The sequence below is a fragment of the Rhinatrema bivittatum genome, chromosome 1 (genome assembly GCF_901001135.1).
Source record: "Rhinatrema bivittatum chromosome 1, aRhiBiv1.1, whole genome shotgun sequence".
Classification (NCBI taxonomy): Eukaryota; Metazoa; Chordata; class Amphibia; order Gymnophiona; family Rhinatrematidae; genus Rhinatrema; species Rhinatrema bivittatum.
Genome location: NC_042615.1, coordinates 200699828 through 200714532, shown reverse-complemented (window position 1 = coordinate 200714532; position 14705 = coordinate 200699828). Strand labels below are relative to the sequence as shown.

General features: G+C 38.6%; 1 protein-coding gene across 1 annotated transcript in view; it reads right to left on the bottom strand.

Annotated features, from left to right (window-relative positions):
* The window catches only part of BOD1L1 (biorientation of chromosomes in cell division 1 like 1), a 441087-nt gene that overhangs the window by 254897 nt on the left and 171485 nt on the right, over positions 1-14705 (bottom strand). Inside the window, 4 exon segments of the mRNA XM_029590831.1 lie at positions 3605-3696; positions 7403-11861; positions 11863-12029; positions 12032-12908. Of these exon segments, the coding sequence (XP_029446691.1) occupies positions 3605-3696; positions 7403-11861; positions 11863-12029; positions 12032-12908 (5595 nt within the window).

The following is a 14705-nucleotide window of genomic DNA, read 5'->3' as shown; positions in this document are numbered from 1 at the left end:
AATTCAATTGATTGCGGATAGGCTGAAGGCTGGCTAACGTAACTTTGTTAAAGTAAGATAGCTTACTAATAGGGATAAGACTTTCATCAAAAGCAAAAGGCGCTTTTAAAGTCCAAGGAGAGGGTTGTGTTGGATGCTGATAATTCAGCATGAATCAATTAAATTTTGTAAACAATTTTAACAGCAGTCAAGTTTGTAGCAACAGTAGTGCTACAATCTTCTAATCTGGAAAGATCACATATAAGTTTAAAAAGCTTCTTTTTTGCTAGCCTTATCTAATATTTTTCTGTAATATTCCCTTTCTGCCTTTTTATTGCTAAGAGATAATGCTTAATGTATTTTTTTTTTAGTGGCTGTTGGTCTTCAGGAGGCCTACCTTTCCACTATTTCCTTTCTTGATGTCTTAACTACCTTTTAAAACTTTTAAGATCTACATGATACCATGGAAAGCTGTTTGTATCATTCAAAAGTACAATAATGCATAGTGGCAATTTTGCTCAAGACTGGCAATCAGTTTGTTATTCCAAATATAACTTTTTTCTTCCAAGGAGGAATCGCAAAATCTTGCAGAATTTCAACAGCTTGTGACAATTTTTCAATGTCAAGGTTGTTCGCATTGCACATAAGGATTTTTTCCTTTTTAGGTGGTGAGTTATGAGGCATTATATAAGGCAAGAAAAAAAGTTATCAATACATGGTCAGGTCCAAACAAACTTAGATTCAGATAATCTTTGGCGCTCATCTGCATGCTAATTAAAATAGCCTAAAAATAAAAAATGTGAAATTCTAACTGAACAGTCATTGATCAGAGAAATTAAATCATGAAGATGGGAATAACATTTAAAACATATATTCCCAGATAAGCGCTTAGATCTCAGAACAAAAGCCTGCTAGAAATCCCAACCATAAAAAACTCTCATCAACAAATGAGACAAAGCGATATCAACTGCAGGCCAAATGCTATGGAACTCAATGACAGAGAATCTTCGAACAATAACTGACATTAAGAAATATAAGAATGAACTGAAAACTTGGCTATTCGATAATGCCTACTCTCTGACAGGTATAACCAATTCCTTCTCACTCTGATAACCAACTATGTCCTTCACATTACCCCCATATTCTCACCACCCCCGCCCCCCCCCCATATCGATTACAAATGCATCTTATATGTCTGTCTTTGAAGTACACCCTTAGATTTGGAATGTTTACCTATATGTATGCCTGCCTTTGAAACTCATCATTTGTGAAAGCGTCAAACTTGTACATCGTTACAAACTAGTGATTCTCACATGGAGCGATGGCATATTAATAAACAGATTAGTTACAAAGGGGTGGTTGATAAATTAAAAGAAAATTAAATCTAGGTGTGTCCAATTGAAGGAATAAAAACTTGGTTGTGAATTCATGGTTAATAGGTATCGTCTTGAGGAGGAGTGTGCTGAGATAGATAACTGCTATGCCCCCCTCCTTTATGTTTAAGCCTGTTTTTATGAAAAAAAATGAAATTAGGAAGGCAAGTTTGCCGTAGGCAGGTAAAATCGCCAAGAACATAAGAAATTGCCATGCTGGGTCAGACCAAGGGTCCATCAAGCCCAGCATCCTGTTTCCAACAAAGGCCAAACCAGGCCACAAGAACCTGGCAAGGACCCAAACACCAAGAAGATCCCATGCTACTGATGCAATTAATAGCAGTGGCTATTCCCTAAGTAAACTTGATTAATAGCAGTTAATGGACTTCTCCTCCAAGAAGTTATCCAAATCTTTTTTGAACCCAGCTACACTAACTGCACTAACCACATCCTCTGGCAACAAATTCCAGAGCTTAATTGTGCATTGAGTGAAAAGAATTTTCTCTGATTAGTCTTAAAAGTGCTACTTGCTAACTTCATGGAATGCCCCCTAGTCCTTCTATTATTCAAAAGTGTAAATAATAGAATCACATCTACTCGTTCAAGACCTCTCATGATCTTAAAGATCTCTATCATATCCCCCCCTCAGCCGTCTCTTCTCCAAGCTGAACAGCCCTATCCCTCTTCAGCCTTTCCTCATAGGGGCGCTGTTCCATCTCTGTTCCATCCCTGTAATGAACAAAACGTGAAGACTATGAACCAATAGGCAGGGCTTGCTTCATTTGAAGCCTCCCATCATGTCTCCAACTCAACGTGGTTTTGTTCCAGCTGATGAAAGCTCCCTTTAAGCCACTGCACTCCTGTGACCTGAAGTACATGACTTGGAAGGTCCTATATTTGATAGTGGTCACTTCAGTACACAAAGTCAGTGAACTCCAGGATCTAGTAACTTATTCACCTTATACCAAGTTTCATCAAGATAGGTTGGTTCTGAACTCCTAATCGAAGTTCCTGCCTAAGGTGGTGTCAGAATTCTATCATAACCAGTCAATCAGCCTTCCAACATTTTTTTTCCCAGGTCACATACCCTCATAGGTGAACAAAAACAACACAGTTTGGAATGCAAGAGAGCCTTGGTCATCCACCCGAAGCCAATAGAAAGACCATCCAGCTTTTTCTTTCTTTTGACACCAACACACTGGGGATTGCCATTTCCAAACAGACTTATCCAATTGGCTAGCAGATTGCATTTCCTTCTGTTATGTCCAGACGGACCTAAATTTGATGGGCCATGTCAAGGTTCTCTCTGTTTGAGCCATGGCAGTGTCGGTGGCTCACTTAAAATCGAATCCCATGGAGGAGATTTGCAAAGCTGGAACGTCACATTCTCTCCACTCATTACAACTCACTAAAGTTTGGACAGGGATGGTCAATGCAATAGTAGATTTGGTAAGTCTGTCCCATGGATTTTGCTTGAGATGTTAAAGCCAACGCCATTCCTTGCTAGGGCCCATTCTTTTTATTCTTGGCTGCCCCTCATAAACCAGATAAAATGGAAAAAAGGCTTACCAACAAAAATGTTTTGTTGTGTCTGTTGACACTTTTTTTTCAAGCAGTCTGTAGCTAGGGATTCCCCACTTGTGAGGACTGTCATCCTGCTTGACTTCGGAGAAAGCAGGGTTGTTTACTTCTAACAGGTCTTCTCTAAGGACAGAAGAATGTGAATCCTCATAAGACCTGCCCACCTCCTCTTGGAATTGACTTCTAGCAATAAATGTTAAGGTGCAAAACTGAAAGGGCACCCCCGCTTGGATGCATGGCATGTTGGCATGCAGAGCACGCTCAGTGAGGCACAGTCTAAGTTCTGGGCTGGGCTCCACTAGATGATGTCACATACACATACATTAAATTAAGTTACCTTGGTTTACTGATACTTTGGCACCTATCATGACACCATTAAGAAGTTGTTTCCTGGATGTTCTGGGTTCTCACCATTTGACATAGTCCTTTATTTGCATAACATGATATATTTGTGGTTTCAGCTAGCTTTATAGTTTAAGCAGCAGTCTCTGTAAACCCCCTCTAAACTCTGTACCCTTGCAAAGCTAAAAAGACAATTCACATTTAGAATATTTGCAAGTGGGATTCTGGAGGGTTATTTAAATTTATGAAAGATAATATCAGTTCAAGTCATGTGCACATACAGCTAAATAATACAGTTCATATTACCAGAGATATTACAGTAACTATACCTCTTTGTCTTCTATCTTCATGTTAGCTTCCTGCTTCAATTCCTTTGCTTTGTCTGGTAGAGTAACTTCATTACCTAAACAAATATGCATAGCTGAAGAGATTGAATATTCTTTAATAACTGGATTTATTCTCAAAACAATGTAGCCACAATAATTTACAAGAGTTATATTAAACTGGATTTTTTGAGGAACTTAAATGTTGCTGTATGTATTAGATTTTTAAATTTCAAGGTAAAACAGCTAGCTTGCACTGTATTTAACAATCAACAAAAACAGTATTTACTGCTTTATCAGTTTCTTGGGATATTATAAATATTTTCTCTTGGTTTTCCAGAACATTTTCATAAAATGTGGTATGTTTTTCAAATCCATTTTGTGTTTACATCTTTGGTATTTATCCCACTACTAGTTTTGTACAGAGAAGACCACCATTGGAAACAATCTTATATAGACAGCAGGAGGAAACAGTGTGGATTAGTGAATGGAAATTTACCTATAAACATCTGTGTGAATTTATGTTATTGTCCTAGGATAAGAAGCATTAATTTTCTCTCATTTCTTAACAAAAATGAACTCTTGTAAATTACTGCTAAATTTCAAGAATAAAAACAGAATTTGCTGTTCCTTGCTTACAAGCCTGGCATTTCAAATGAAATTGTCAGGTAGTCCTGCAACCTCTTACTGGTTAAACTACTTTGGTAACTAAGTAACCAAACTATAAGCTCCATAGAGAAGGGATTGCCTATGTGTATGTGTACAATGCTGCATGTATCTGGTGGCACTATTAAATAAAAAATAAAATCCTCCAGAAAAAGACTAAAGCTCATACATAGTGATTAATAAAATACCAAGAGCCTGAATTCACTATGGGAGTCATTTTCAAAAGGACTTACATGCTTAAAACTGGATTTCACACATGTAAATGTTTATGTGGGCTTTTAAAAATTGCTTCAATATATGCTATTAAATTGTCAAAAGGTTTTATTTGCATAAGTGCACTTTAAGCATGTGAATGGGCTTTTGAAAATTGCTACAATACTATGTTACATTTACATGCATAACTCCTTTGAAAATGACCTCCTAACACTTTTCTCTCATTCTGTATCCAATGGGAAAAAAACTTATTGAACCTGGCCATAAAACTATACAAATGTAGACGCTGTATATTTCGAGAAATTCACAAACAGCACAAACTGTTGCTTTGATAGTTAGAAAGCTTATGCTGTAGAATGCTATGGCTGTCAATTATTGTTGGTGGCATGAGGTGAGTGGGCATCTCTCCTGCTCCTCTGGACACCCATAGATGGAGTAAATGGGGGCTAGGGTGGTTCCCAATCCCAGGAATTTTGGGGAGGATGAGGAGGGCACAGGGGTGCATGGGGCAGCCCCATTTTGTTTTCAGGGGAGGAGTTTAAAGTTTGTTTCTGCAAAGGAACAAAATGATACCCTGTAAAGGGGGGGGGGGGGGGGGGGCGATGGGAGGAGAATGAAAAACCCAAACACAAAAAAAACGTTTTGGAGACTGCACACCCTTATTGTGCAGTAGGGACATCTACTAGCCAACTGCAGAGCAGAACTGTAGCAATCCTCCATGCCACTTCGCTTAGTATCACTGTTGTGATGGTTAGTCAGGGTGCACAAGTAAATGGAGGAAAAAATGAAAGCTCATGATACCCAAAGTCCTGGGTGGACCAAGACTGAGTGAGCCAAGAAAGAGCAACAGTGAAGCAGTTGGGATGTAAACCTACTGAAAGTAGTTGCTAAACTTCATATGAATCAGAAAAAACAGCTGAGAAGTTTTGTCACAAGAATGTAACTATACAAAAGCAGGGATTGTATAGTAAATTCTTGTGACAAAACATATTGACAATTTAATGGCATATTTTGTAGCAATTTTTAAAAGCTTATAAATATGCGTTAAGTGTATTTAAATGTGTGAAAGCAGTTTTAATTTGTAGACAAAGAGTAAGTGGAACTGGGATGGGCCGTAAGATGAGCGAAGCCAGGGCCAGGTGTGACCTGTGCAAAGGGGCAGACCAGGACCAGGTGTAACTCTCCCACACACACACATACCCAAACACATTTTTCACTCTTAACATGCTTGATGAGCACTGGTAAGTGGACAGCTGGGGGTTGGGGATGCAGGATCACTGGGATAAGAAGAAAACAGATAGAAAGAATATAGAGCGAATGAGGGTGGTAGAGAGAATATAGCTCTCTCCAACACCCTCCTCCTCGCTGCCCTAGTGATCCTGATGCTCCATTACCAGCCCCCCAGATAAATTCCCCAGTAGTCCTTAAGTCTAACCTCCTATTCCTGGTGATTCTCAAGTCCCTCCTCTTCCTGCACCCTCTCCAGCAACTCTCCTCCTCTCCCTCCTTGGTCAGTAAAGTACATGCCTCCTCTTCAAGCCAGAATCAGATGGCTTACCTCTGCTTTCTGGGCAGGAGCAGACTGGATTGCCCTGTTCACTGTCCTCAATTTCCTTGGACAGGGATGTGGGGTCTGGAATCCAAAAGCTTGGTATGATCTTTGCCTCTCCCCCACCACACCCAATCCTTTTTCCACCCCCTCTGATCATGTTACTCACAGACTGTCCCCCATTCTGATCTTCTCACTCATTTCATAGACTCTATGGTCCTCTCACTCACACCCCACAGCACTTTTGATCGCCTGACTCACTCTTTCCTCCTCTCCCTCACACCAACCTACAGCCTCTCCAATCCCTTCACTCATTCTTTTGCCCTCCAGAATCCTATCACTCTCTCACTCCCCTGCCTCTGCTCATGCCCCCCTCCCCAACACATCTCCTCATTCACTCTCTTGGCCCTTTTCATCTTCACCAGGGTAGTCACCACCAGAAAAGATGACAGGGTCTGAAATGATGGAAGTTAACACACCCAGGAGTGGAAGAAGCAGTCAGGCTGACAAGCATTTACCCCCCCCCCCCTTTTTTTTTTACCTTGGCTGTTGTCTCTCAGTCTCCCCAATTGTGGTGGGAAATTGCACCAAACTCAAATGTCATGTGGTTGCCCTCGTCTCAGGGTAAGCAGCTCCAAAACTCACTTCTCTGCTGTCTTCAAGGGCTGGGGGAGGGGGGTCATATACATTTCATGCAACTACTGGCTTCTATTCTCGTTTTCCCATGACAGCCAGCATTGATATACACTGCTGGCTCTTTCTGCTTTTTTGGTCCCAGAACAAAGGTGGCAGAACGCCATTCTTGTTTTTGATGCCACAAACTATGCCCATGGCAATGGATACAAAAAAGGGGTTGAACTAGTACCAGTTTCAAAGTTGTGATTAATAGTGCATTTCACCAAGGTTAGGGCCGAAGCCTTGACAATTGGCAGTACTGTTTACAAATTTCAAACCTGAGCAAATTCAAATTCTTTTTGTGTCTGTTCTTTGCTCTCCTTTTGCTTCAATATCACCCCCTTCCCTTTCTCTTCCCTGCAATACAGGAGGAGAGGTGAGGGGAGGGGTAACAAGGAGGGGGAAGTGCTGAATTTGGGAGCAGAGTGGATGTTCTCTTCTCTGTGTGCTTCAGGCTCACACCCCTCCCTTTCTCTTTCCTGCAGGCTGCCTGGAGAGGATGGGGAGAGAAAACAATACCTCCTGCTGCTTTGCCTCTTAAGCCTTAAAAAAAAAAAAAGTCCCGGAACTATGTATCTGGCTGTTCCCCCACAAATTAAGCCCTGTACATAAGTATTTTACTGGTCATATATTAGCAGTGATTATGAATTTTACTTCCAAAATATGTTTACATTTTTGATAGTGTACAAAGTAATTCTCACCCAAATTAGTCATCACAGCTTCTTGATTAAGTTCTTGAAATCCAACTTTTTGATCAGTTTCAACAACTCCGCTCTGTTTATAAACATGATCACATTCTTCATTATGAGAAACCGCATCACCGTGTCCTGGCTTATATTCTGAAACGAACTGATTAGACTTCACGATGGCCGACGCACTCTCAAGTGCAGATACTAAAGACAATCTTGCAATATTTTGAGGAGAATCTGACATTTCATAACCAAGGGTTTTGGTCTGCTTTTTGTCTGTAGCTTCGTTGGAAAACATCACATTAATATCTTTGGTATCTTGAATATTATCTTCAACTATTTTAAAATTGGTATCCACTTCTGTTAAAGAAATACCTTTAGAGACTGGAACAAACACAGCTTGCTCTACATCCACCAGTGTCTCTGGATTCTTAGTCTGTTCTGTATCTGTGACTCCTGAAGTGAATTCATCTTCTACTGATGTTCTTTTCACCACATCATTGTCCATTTCATTACTAATACATTCTTCTGTACTTGCAGGGATTAAGGTACTCGCACACTTTTCTGTCTCTACAGGGAACTGTAAACATTTCACTATTCTTTCAGTGTCTGTGGTATGAAAGGCTTTCTCAATTTTTTCTTCTGAGCCTGAACTAGTAAGATGGTCCTCACTTTCTTCCACAGACACAGTGAATCTGGGACTCTCATATGTTTCCTCTATTGAATGTTTATTTTCTGAATCTGCAGCACTTAAATTAGGCTCTGCCTTTTCTTCCATGCTTAGATTGGTTACTTCACTTTTGAAGCTTTCTTCTGCACTTGTGCCAATGATACCACATCCGGCATCATTGTCTATATTAGATGTAGCTTCAATAAATGTGTCCCCTGCACTTGTGACAGTCAAAGATTCCTCTTTTTCTTTCTTTTCAAAACTAGTACAGACCACAGCGCCTGTATCTTCTTCTATACCAGTAGAAACTTCTGCATTCTGAGGATTTTCTTCTATGCCAGTGCATGTCAAAGAATCCTCATTTCCTGTGCCAGAACTTGTTACAATACCTTCATCTTCTTCTTCTTTAGAACCTGTACTAGTGATAATACCCTCATCATCATCTGCATCTTTTCTAGTTACAGTGAGATTACTTCCTTCTGTACCCGGAATGCTTGTAAAGCCGTCACCTTCTTTGCCTTCTGTACCTGAGCAAATCATAAACACTACATCATGTTCTGAGTCTGCACCCATCAGGGGACTCTCATTTTCTTCTTCTTCTGTTATGCCTGTACTTGTCACAGCACCATCACTATCCTCTGTTCTTGCATTAGTAACAACTTCTTCAGTATCTAGTTCTGCATCTGTGCTTGACATGGCATCACTCGTGTTTTCGATACATGCATCAGGTATAGCACTATTAATACTACTTTCTTCCACAACAGCACCAGTTACAACACCTTGACTGCAGTGTTCTGTATCTGCATCAAAAACAGTAGTACCACCTGCTGGATATTCTTCATTTACCCAAGCCACAACATTGTTGTCAGATTTTTCTGGGCTCGCACATGTCACCTTATTTTCAAATTCTTCTGAATCTTCACTAGTTATGGAAGCATCACACATTTCTACGCCAGCACTGGTAACAGCACCATCACTATCTATTTCATCTACACCACTAACAAATTCTTGTCCATCTTCACTATGCTTTTTTTCAGAGCCTGCACTGCTTACAATATTCTCTTTTTCTTCTGTGTGTTCACTGTTTAGATGGTCTCCTCTTTCCATCACAACTATTACAGTTTTACTTTCTTTTTCTTCATCAGTCACAGAAGACTCATCTTCTCTGTTAACACTTGTGCTGGTCATGAAAACACCATCTTCTCCTGAAGCCGTGCCAGTAAAAAAATTCTCACATTCTTTAGCAGATACAGCAACCAAACATTCAGTAACTTCTGCTTCTGTAGTGGCATCGGTATTTCCATCATTTTCTGCCATTACCAAGAACTTAGGTGCTCCTGTGCAAACAAGCACACCAATATTTTCTCCTTCGGTACTTGAAGTGGTTGTTAAATCCTCAGCTTCTTTTTGAGTATATTCTATGGCTCCTTCACCCAATTCACTATGGAGGCCGATATCCATCACAGTGCCTGAAGATGTTGCTGTTTCCTCACCCTCATTCTGGGAACTTACAGCTAAATCGTCTTTCCTTTCTTGTGTGTCAGAGCCTACCAGAATGCTTGAAGAGCTTGCTGCATCCTCATCACTCTTTCCTGAAGATATAACAGCTTCTTCAGTTTTCTCATGCATGCTGCTGTCTGTCACAGTGCTTGAAGAGGCTGCTGCAGCCTCATGGTCCTTTTCTGAAAACATCTGGACAGTTTCTTCTTTGTCTTCTTCAGAGCCACTGTCCATCATAGTGCCTGAAGAGGTTGCTGTGTTCTCACTTTCCTTTTCTTTGCACAGAAAAGTACTAACAACTTTTTCTAAGGTTCTAATATCCAGTATACTGCTGGAAGAAGTTGCTGTATTCTCATTTTCCTTTTCTGTGCATATAATAGCACCTTTCTCTTCTTCCATGCTGCTATCCAACAGGGTTCCTGAGGAAGTGGCTACCTCATCTTCCTTTCCAGAGCATATTATGATACTCTCATGTTGCTCCCTTTCTGTGCAAGTATCCTTCACACTACTCTCAACTTCATTATCTGTACCTGTGTCTATCACAGAATCCCGGTCTGCCACATACATCATAGTGCCCTCACTGTCTGGATCAGATTGCACCAAAAAGTCCAGAGTTTCTTTTGTACTACTGTCCAATAAAAATCTTTCACCTCCCTCTACACTGTTGCAAACAAGTATTTTTTCATTTTCTTCCTCTCTAACAACCAATATGCCATCACCATTTGCTACATCAGCTTCATTTCCAGTTATATCTTTGTTTGATTCTTCTGGTGCGAGAACCATGATAGCATCTCCTCCTCCTGTTCCAACATCCTTTACAGCACAATCATCTTTTATGAAAGCTCCAGTTACTAAGTCATCTTTTCTTCCAGCAGCATCATTACAAGCAATTTGCTCTGCAACTTCATGCTCTTCTGTGGCACTAACTTCATCTACATGTATTGTAGGCTCATCTTCTTTCGTAGTTGACATTACAGATATCTCATCTTTTGATAAAATAGTTATTTCAAAATTAGTTTCGCTCTGTGGATCAGCACATCTTTTAGTTTCACTATAAGCTTCTGTATGAATGCCCATCAAAGTGCTATCAATTTCTTCAGCCTGTGCTCCATTCATAGCATTTTCATAGCATTTTTCTATACTAGTGTCCATAATGTTCTCATGCTCCTCCAAACTAAAAGAGTGCATAGTACTTTCGTTCTGTACCACAGCAGGGAGTTCTGTGCTATCATTCAAATTAATGGAGTCATGTAAACAAGAACTCTTTAAATAATCAGTCTTATCTTTACATGTATCAACTGTAGAGTCTGTGTCTTCTGAAGGGTACTTATGACCTGAAAGTTCGGCACTCTCCTCTTGTGCAGAAAAGCTCATTAATGGAGAAACATGTTCTTTACTAGGACTGCCAATATTTTGGGATTCATCATCAACTGTGTCTTGCACAAAAACACTGCTAAGAGGGTTAAGCAAAATTCTGTTTGTTTCACCAACAATGGTAACTTGTTTAATGGGTTCTTGTTCTCCATAAGAATGTTTGAAGTCATTATTTAAGACATCAACAGCAACTTCCTTTAGAACATTTTCATATTTAAATAGTTGTTCAGAATTTGAGAGAGTCATGATTGGAAACTCGAATTTTGAATTGCATTCTGATTCTTTAGCACCTATTATGGTGTCTGTAGGTTCATCTCTTGAAACTTGCTGATCCTTTTCAGTACTTTCAGTGTCATTCTCTTTTTGTAAAACATCACTGCTTTTTGTTTCCAATTTAGAAATATGTATAATTTCCTGAGTTTCTACCTCATCAATTTCCATTGGCTCTGCTTCTCTTTCAGAATTCAGTGAATCATCCCCTGTTTTATTCTGTATTTGATAGGATGTAACTCTATCATTCAGAAACATTTCAGTTTCTAACTTTGCCTCTTTCTTAGATATATCTGCTGACAAGCTTTCTTTTCTGCTGTCACATAGTCTCTTAACTGTTTTTCTACCCACAGATGAGCTGCTACCTTGCATTCTTCCTTGATTATCCTCAGTTTCTTTTAGCTCCTTTTCTTCTGATTTATCTTCTTTCTTTTTCATTTCTTTACTGCTATGCTTTGAACTTCTATTTTTGTGACTTTCTGCTGATAATCTTCTTTCTGTTTTAGAATAGCTCACTTCTCTGTCACTTTTACATCTCTCTTTTATTCTATCTCCAGGCATTAGTTTTGCCTTTTGACTAGGTTCTTTCATTGGATGTGCAACATTTTCAGACTCAATGTCCACCCTTTCTTCAAATGTTTTATCTTCATTTTTTGAATTTACGATGTCTCTCTGTATCAGTTTCTTCTGTGCTCTTATCTTTATCAGGCTTCTGGCCCATCTCCTGCAATTCTGTTTCAAGAGATTTTGTTTGCTTGCTGTAATATTTTGACTTGTTTTTGGATAAAAGCTTCTCATCTGAAAAGCTCTTGACTTTTCGTCTGTCTTATGAACACTATCTTCTTGTTTTGGGTTGCTATCTGAAATAGTTGACTCTGCCTCATATCTATCATCAGTACCACTTTCAGACTTTCTCTGAGATGTAGCCGTATGCTGCTTTGCAGTTCCATGAAGCTCTCTCTGTATTTTGGGATCACTTGATCGTTTGGATTTGTGTTCTAATTTTGATTTTTCAATTGAAAGATATTTTTCTTTCCTGCTGTTTTCTTTACGTAAATTTTCGTCTGTTTTTAAAACTTGATCAGAAACAGTTTTGCCTTCTTTACTGGATATTAATGATTTTCTTTCACTCCTGTATTTACTTCTTCTGTCATTCTTATCTTCTGAAGATACCTTACTTTGCAGGCTGTGTTTCTGTAAGTTCTCTTCTCCTTTCAAACCTCGGTCAGAAGACTGAAGTTCACATTCACTAGTTGTTTTTTGAATACTATCTGCCCTGTATCTATGTTTTGAGGAAGACTTGTCTTCTGAGAAATTTCTCTCTCTCTCATTTTTGTCTCTGTATGACTTGGCTTCTTTCTTAAGACTGCTCCTCAGGTTCTGTGTTTCTGTATCAATGCTGTCTTTCTTGAGATGTTTTTCAGTTTTAGGTCCACTTCTTTGTTTCTGTGGTTCCTCGGGGGTAGTCTCTAATTTGTCAGGCTGCTTTCTTACTTCTCGTGTTTCATTGTCTTGCACTGAACCTTCCATTAGCAAAGAGCTAGAGGTCTTCTTCTTTTGCTCTCTTTCCACTTTGGCATCACCTTTAGTATCTTCAGTCAAATGTGCTGGTTCAGAAAATCTTCTTGAAGGCTTACTGGTTTCACTTTTGACATGAAGATGTTTCAGTTCCTTTGCGTAGGAAGAGGATGATTTCTCATATACCTGTGATGAAACAAATGAGTATTTAAAAAAAGGATATCATTAACACCCCAATCTGTACCACACGCAAAAGGTTCATTTTATATATGCATTGCTACTATTCTGATTGCTTGAGCCATCCTTAAAGTCATATTCAGTCACTATGACAACGGAACAATTATGAAGTCAGATCAGTTATATCTAAGAAAATTCTACTGCCAATAATAAAAAATAAAAATCCACAAAAAAACACCCTGATGCTCACTTTGTCATATCTAATTTGTCGGTACTGTTTTCAACTTCTTAAAATAAAAGGAATATTTCATATATTATATTGACCAACAGTGTGACAAAAAGTAATCTGAAACTCATAATAAGATTTTTAATCATACTAGGTGAAGAGTTACTAGTCTTTTGTGTTACTACTTTGTTTTCAACATACTGTGCACATCTGATGAATTGTTTAGAGGTGAAAAGCAGAGGGAGCACTGCTTTATCTATACTGAGAACATCACTGCATTCCAATGTGTAGTTGGCTTTGCTCCCACTGCTGATTTGCATGTGCAAGATATACTTACCATGCTTCTGGGTAAAGGTTCTATAAAAACAAAGCTATGCAGCTATCTGCCTTAATTAATTAATTTCACATTTTATATGCTTTATGTTATTCTTTTAAAGACTGAAATAACTGTTATAAATGAAACTTTCACATTTTCTGTTTTAGTGGTTCATGTTACATTAAACAAAAAAAACAATGTACAAGACATAGAAAGATGCCTTCAAAAATTTACATTGACCAGAACCACATAAGGAAAAAACAGGACATATTTTTGAAAGGAAAAAAGTAATTTAAATCTAGGGCAAAATTGTTCCAAGTAGTTAGGATGATTATCCTGTAGAGTGCAAGAATTATTTCACTGCACTGCAGAACTGGATACCGAGGCACAGTGTGTGTTTGATTTTAATACTTTCTACCACAGAGACAGATGAAGATGGTTGTGCTTCACTGGTCCTTTTGGCCTGAATATGCAAATATATCAAATACGTCTTTGTGCTTTAAAACAAATACACGCTGCTGGAGGAGCTTTCTGTAGAAAAAGCTTTATACCTTGCTTACATTCAGACAAAACAAACAAAAATAAAAACAAAACAAAGAAAAATAAAAACAAAACCACACTACTTAGCTTGTTGCCCTCATCCAAATACTATAAAGTACCATTACAAACAAGCACCTCCAGCAAAATCATTGAAACCCCAAATTTTTTTTTTGTTTTTTTTTTATAAAAAGGCTCTACATTGTTTAATTACAAATCAGTAATAAAAACAAAAATCCAAATGAGCATGAATCCTTAACATGCTAGGTTTTGGATTCCATTATCTCTAATATTTGCCATGCTGACCACTGTTTCTGTTACTTGTCTCTATTGCTATTATTTTGTGCCCCCTTCTAGCAATTATTTTCTTCTCTAGATCATTTTTTTCTAACACCTCCATTTTCTTAGTCTCTCTTCCTTTTTACATATATGTTTTCTTCTCTGACCTTAAGTGTCTTTTATTCCATGTTGAATTAAACCTCAAAACTTGTCTTAGCACTTAGTTAAGAACATGAGAACCACCATACTGGGTCAGATCAAGGGTCCATCAAGCTCAGTATCCTGTTTCCAACAGTGGCCAATCCAGATCATAGGTACCTGGCAGGATCCCAAATGGTAGATAGATTCCAAGTTGCTTAGTTCCAGGTTTAAATACATATGAAAAACAACTGCATAAAGATTTTTTTTTTTTTTTTTTTTTAAAGATAAGCATTCTGGAATTTACTAT